Below are 6,000 nucleotides of genomic sequence, written 5' to 3'. Positions count from 1 at the left end.
TTTTCGCTATAGGGCGCGTGCGCTCGCCAGATAGACAGAGAGAGACATAGAGACAGAAAGTGAGAAATCACCCCACGGGGGGATGGCCACATTGCAATCCCTTCTCTTCCAGTACACACGCACACGTGCCCAGCGTAAGCCACCAGGTCTGGGACTCGAACTGCAGTCAACTACATGGGAGTCCAGCAACATAGTCATTATGCCAACTGCTGGTCCTTCTCGGTGTGTTTTAAGCCACTAGGTCTGGGACTCGAACTGTGGTCGACCATGTGGGAGTCCAGTGACATATCCATTATGTTATCTGCTCGTCTCTCTCTCTCTCCATTTTTCTTTTTTTCTTTTTTTCTTTTTTTTTTGGAGAGATTTTCACTGTAGGGCGCGTGCGCTTGCCAGACAGACAGAGAGAGAGAGAGACATAGAGACAGAAAGCGAGAAATCACCCCCCGGGGGGGATGGTCACGCCGCAATCCCTTCTCCTCCATTCTCCTCTCGGGATCTTGGGCACGCACGCACACACACCCGGCGTGAGTTTTAAGCCACCGGGTCCGGGACACGAACCGTGGTCGACTACGTGGGAGTCCAGCGACATAGCCATTACGCTAACTGCTGGTTCCCTCTCTCTCTCCATTTTTGAACGAGAATTTTGCAGTCTAGAATTACTGGTTGGCAATATATATATATTTTTTTCCTTTCAGCATTTTAAATACTGAAAGTATATCCTACCCCTGTGGTCTCTAAGGATTCTGCTGAAAAACCTGCTAAGCATATATGGGCTTCCTTGTATGGGATAAGTGTTCTTGACTTACTCTTTTCAAAATATTCTGACAACTTGATACAATGTTTCTTGGTATGAATTTCTTTAGGTTCACTTTAGATTCATCAGATTTAGTGTCCTCTGGGTTTCTGCTAGTGTATGTCTATTTCTTTCCTTTGATTTGAAGGGAAGCCATTATTTCTTTAAGTAAGTTTTCTGGTCCCTTTTCTCTGTTCCTTCTTGAGCTTCCATAATGTGTACATGGTTCCACTTAATAGTGTCCCATAATTCTCTTAAACTTTCTCCACTATTTTTTATTCTTTTTGTTCTTCTGAGTTCAATATTTCCACTGACCTGTCTTTGAGTTTTCTGATCTTTTCTTCTTCTTGATCTTATCTGCTGTTGAACTCCTGAAGTGATTTTTTTTTTTAGTTCTGTTATTGTATTCTTCAGCTCCAAGATTTCTGTCAGATACTTTTTAATATTTTCTTGTAGTTGAAAATCTCACTTTGTTCATGCATTATTCTCTTGACCTTGCTGAATATCTTTATGAGAGTTGTTTTAAACTTCTATCAGGTAAATTCAAACTCTTTTTCATTAGAATTGGTTTCTGGAGATTTATTTTGCTTCTGTGCTTGGAACATCTTTGGCTGGTTCTTCATTTTACCTTGCCTCTCTGTGTTGGTATCTGTGCACTGGAGAAAGGCAGATGCTTTTCCCAGTCTACACTAACTTGGCCTTTTACAAGAGAAGGCTCCCACCAATAAGCCAACTAGACACTCAGGGTACCTCTATCCATTTTTTCCCTCTCCAGAAAGATGTTGGCAACTATGGTTTTTGTTTGGTTGCTCTGTACTAAGCCAGGGAATGAAGAGCTATGGCAAATATCAGCCCAAGCCACTATTTCCATTTTCCCCTGAATGCTAGACTATGTTAGACCTATCAAAGCTTCAAGACTAACAAGACATAGCTAGCTCTCTGGGCAACCCCAAATAAGCTGGGGTACTGAACACATGGACCAACAGTTTCCCTCCCCAGGGAGAAGTATTGATTTTTTTTCATCCACTCACTGTTTGCCGAATAGGGCATAGGATCAATGGCATCTATCACTACAAAGCAATGCTTCCATTCTTCCCTGGGATGATTGTGCTAGGTCTTTCCAAGCTCTAAGACTGGCAAGACAGAAGCCAGTTCTCTGGAGAGCCTCCTGAGAAAAGTAAGGGCATTGGACGTGAGTACAAATCCCTTCCCTCCCCTGTGTGAAACTAGGAGCTAGGAAGTCTCTTTTTGATCAGATGGTATGTATGGGGAGATAAAGTCTCATGATGCGATCCCTCACCCAATCTTTCTAGCCAGTTGGGATTATGGACAGAGACAGATGGACAGAGACAGAGAAACAGAAAGTGAGAAATTACCCCCCGGGGGGATGGCCACAACCCTTCTCCATTCGTCTCTTGAGATTTGGGGCACACATACACAAATGCCCAGTAGGAGTTTAAAACCTCCAAGGTCCAGGACTTGAACTGCGGTCAGTCATTTGGGAGTCTAGTACCTTAACTACTATGTCACCTGCAGGCACCTTGAGAGCCCCCTCCTTTTTTAAACTATTATTTACTTAACTTCATTTATTATTTTTTAATTTGATGAGAGAAACAGTGAGATTGAAAGTACAGAGAGAAAGGAAGTTGCCAGGTCCAGGACTCAAACTGTGGTCTGCCACGTGGGAGTCCACAATCTTAACCACCATGCCACCTGCCAGCCCCTTGAAATTCTTCAAGTTTGAGCTTGACCCAAACTTGCTCTCATGATATGTACAAGACCTTTACAATCACTTATCTTGTTACCTTCACACTTATTAGTCTTATTTGATATCTATTATATACAATAAAAAACACTCGTTTAAAATATTTTCTTAAACATTTTTATTTTAACCACCTATATAGTATTTTCTTTGCTTTTTATAATACTGTCTTTTTTTCATGTTATTTACTCCTTTATCACATTTATTATACCCATAGTTTCTTAAATATAGAAATGAATATTCCTATATTCATTTACTAGTGCTTTACTAGTACTTAAAAACTATATTAGAAATATATTATCAAAAAACAGAATGGGGGGGACCAGCAGTTAGCGTAATGGCTATGCCGCTGGACTCCCACTTAGTCAACTGCGGTTCGAGTCCCAGACCCAGTGGCTTAAAGTCATGCCGGGCGCGTGTGCATGCGTGCCCAAAATCCAGAGAGAAGAATGGAGGAGAAAGGGTTGCGGCATGGCCGCCCCATCATGGGGGGTGATTTCTTGCTTTCTGTCTCTCTGTCTCTCTCTGTCTGTCTGGCGAGTGCATGCGCCCTATAGCAAAAACCTCTCCACAAAAACAAAAAAAAAAGAAACAGAATGGGGGTTCTGCAGGTAGCATGGTTAAAGGTACTGGATTCCCACATGGGTGACTGTGGTTTGAGTCCTGGATCTGGAAGCTTGCTTTCTCACTTTTCTTCTCTGTCTGCCTCTCTCTCTGGAAATATTAAAAAAAAAATCATAATAAATCAATTTAAATAAAATAATTCTTTTAAAAAAGTAGAATAGGGAGAGATTTGTCAAATAACTTTTTACATAGGTAAAACAGAAAAAATATAAAGTAGAATAAAACTGGATAACTTACTTTTGATGATACAACTCTACTCTTAACCAAAAACATTTTTATTAGGTGCTAACAAGAATTAGCAGGATAACTAAGCAAGAATGAAGAATGAAAAAGAGGGGAATTGTCTGAGGTGTCATAATCCTATTACTCAACAATGAGGTGAAAATAAAATTCCAAGAAGGAAAAAAAAAAGTAAGAGAATAAAAAGGTAAGAAGCAGAACATCCAAAAGGTACTGTGAACTGTCATGCTACTGAATAGGAAAGAAAAAAAGAATACTGCCTATCTATTTTAACTACATGAGACAATGTTTTGGTTGTTGTCTTAAATTATATTAGCATAAATAAAGATGACTATAGTCACTAGTTTTAGTTTTTAGTCTACATAAACAAGTACACTGAACGGACATTTTCACTTACCATTTCTATGTTCTCATTAGTAACATGAAGTCTCTTGGTAAGTTGTTGAAAATTGGTCAGCTGATCCTACAGGGAGAAAGTAGGGGAATATATAAATAGCATTTTGTTTGCAACCTATATTTAAAATTAAACTAGCACCAAATCTAAAATCATTATTGCTAAATTTAGATGAAATTGATGGTGTACTTTCTATTACTGTACAAATAACTGAAGACAAAGAAAAATTTCAAATGACTCAAAAATTAAAAATGTTGGCAATGTTGAAACAAATTTAGATATTTAAGTTTTATGTAAAACCATTTTTTCTAGAACTCAGTCCATTAGTACTGTTTCAAAACTCAAAAAACATATTCCCACTTAAAATGATAATAAAAATTTTTATAAACTAGATTTTGAAAAGTCTATAAACAAGAATTGAAGAGGTATGATAACCAACTCATTTAAATAGCCACCTCTCAAAATAAATCGAAAAGAGGTCAGAACTGGGATTTCTCCTTTATGTTCCATGCACCTAACAGTAAAAGAACTAATGAAGAATAACGTAGGCACAAATGGAGACATCCTATGGAATAGAAGATCTTGTGAAGTTTCCAGTTATCAAAAATCTATTTATTAGTAATGCAAATAACATAAAGACTCAGGTGATTTTTTTCCAAAACAGTTTCTTCAGAATGCAATTTCTTTTTCATCATCATCATTATTATTATTATTATTATATTTCTGAGAGAAGGAGAGAGACAGAGAGGTACCACCTGGAATCTCATCTGCTTGTATGTGTGCCCAAAGTGCTTCAAGTCCACTGAGCCAGGGATTCAAACTGCAGTCAGCCATGTGGTCTCCAGCACCACCGTCCTGCAATACCACTAAGCACCTGGCTGGGTCTAGAACCTGGAATGCAATTTCTTACTGATATATGGGAAAACCATAAAATCCATGATTACCTTTTGTTTTTTACTTTCAATGACATGAATCTGGGCCTCAGTCATATGTTCCTGGTAAAGTTTCTGCAATCTGTCCAGCTCCTGAGAAACAGTCTGCCAGAGTTCCACAGCCTGAGTCTTTTCCTATAAAGTAAAAACATTTGATAACTCATTAAATGATCAAGAGTCTCTTTACACAGTTTCTTAAATAAATTCCTAAAATCTATGTCATTATCTAGTTATTTGGACAAAGAATACCAACATTTCTAAGGCTTTATATGACACACTGTTTTCCAGAAAGATTTTTATAAATTACAGTACTGTAAAACAAAATAGTCCAAATAGAAAATTCTTTTTTTTTTGGAGAGGTTTTTGCTATAGGGCACGTGAGCTCGCCAGACAGACAGAGAGAGACAGAGAGACAGAAAGCGAGAAATCACCCCCCGGGGGGATGGCCATGCCGCAATCCCTTCTCCTCTGTTCTCTCGGGATCTTGGGCACGCACGCACACGCGCCTGGTGTGAGTTTTAAGCCACTGGGTCCGTGACATGAACCGCGGTTGACTACATGGGAGTCCAGCAACATAGCCATTACACTAACTGCTGGTCCCCAAATAGAAAATTTTATTAAAAACTTAATGTACAATTGCTGTTAGCTACTAAAGCAATATATTTGCTCTATACAGCACCTTTTGCACATAATTTTAATTATTTTTCTGTCTTGCTGTTCAGTAATGATAAAGATGACAAAAGAATAGGTCAATTTATTAACTTATATATGTGCTAGGCATTAGACTAAGTGCTTTATGGTCTTGAAGAACTCCATAAGAAATACCATAATCCCCATACAAAAGTGAAAAAAGTGAGGCACAAAGAAGTTTGTCTAGATAATACAGTTAGAAAATAGGATGAGTACCAAACTTAGGAAGTTTGACAAGAACTCAACTGCTCATTATACTTCTTCCAAAATGTATTATGTTCCATGAAAGTACAAGTTAATATTCTCCACTGTCCCCTTAAATATTAATATTTAGCACATGGGGACCATCAGGTGGTGTGGTGTTAAGACACTGGACTCCCACATGGCTGACTGCAGCTTGTATCCCGGAACCTGCAGCTTGAAAATCACACTGGGCACATGTGTACGCATGTCCAAAATCCCAAAAGGAGATTGGTGGAGAAGGCATTGCTGATGTGACCATATGCCCTGGGGGGTGTGTGTGTGATTTTTCACTTTCCCTCTCCCTGTCTCTCTCTAGTGAGTG

The 6,000-nt window shown here is 38.9% G+C and overlaps 1 protein-coding gene across 2 annotated transcripts in view; it reads right to left on the bottom strand.

The window, feature by feature from the left end:
- LOC102491318 (sodium channel and clathrin linker 1) overlaps window positions 1-6,000 on the bottom strand; it is a 41,862-nt gene that overhangs the window by 7,810 nt on the left and 28,052 nt on the right. Inside the window, exons 7-9 of one of the 2 annotated variants that reach the window (XM_014589708.2) lie at window positions 4,758-4,880; window positions 3,817-3,882; window positions 1,772-1,961 (exon numbers count right to left, since the gene is read on the bottom strand). In XM_014589708.2, the coding sequence (XP_014445194.1) occupies window positions 1,848-1,961; window positions 3,817-3,882; window positions 4,758-4,880 (303 nt within the window). In that variant the 3' untranslated portion in view covers window positions 1,772-1,847. Of the gene's footprint in view, window positions 1-1,771; window positions 1,962-3,816; window positions 3,883-4,757; window positions 4,881-6,000 lie in introns of those variants that run through there. The other variant, XM_006153384.3, reaches the window with a different exon arrangement.

Source organism: Tupaia chinensis, unplaced genomic scaffold (genome assembly GCF_000334495.1).
Source record: "Tupaia chinensis unplaced genomic scaffold, TupChi_1.0 Scaffold000370_1, whole genome shotgun sequence".
Lineage (NCBI taxonomy): Eukaryota > Metazoa > Chordata > Mammalia > Scandentia > Tupaiidae > Tupaia > Tupaia belangeri.
The sequence above is the reverse complement of the archived record's forward strand: the minus strand, read 5'-3'. Positions and strand labels throughout refer to the sequence as shown.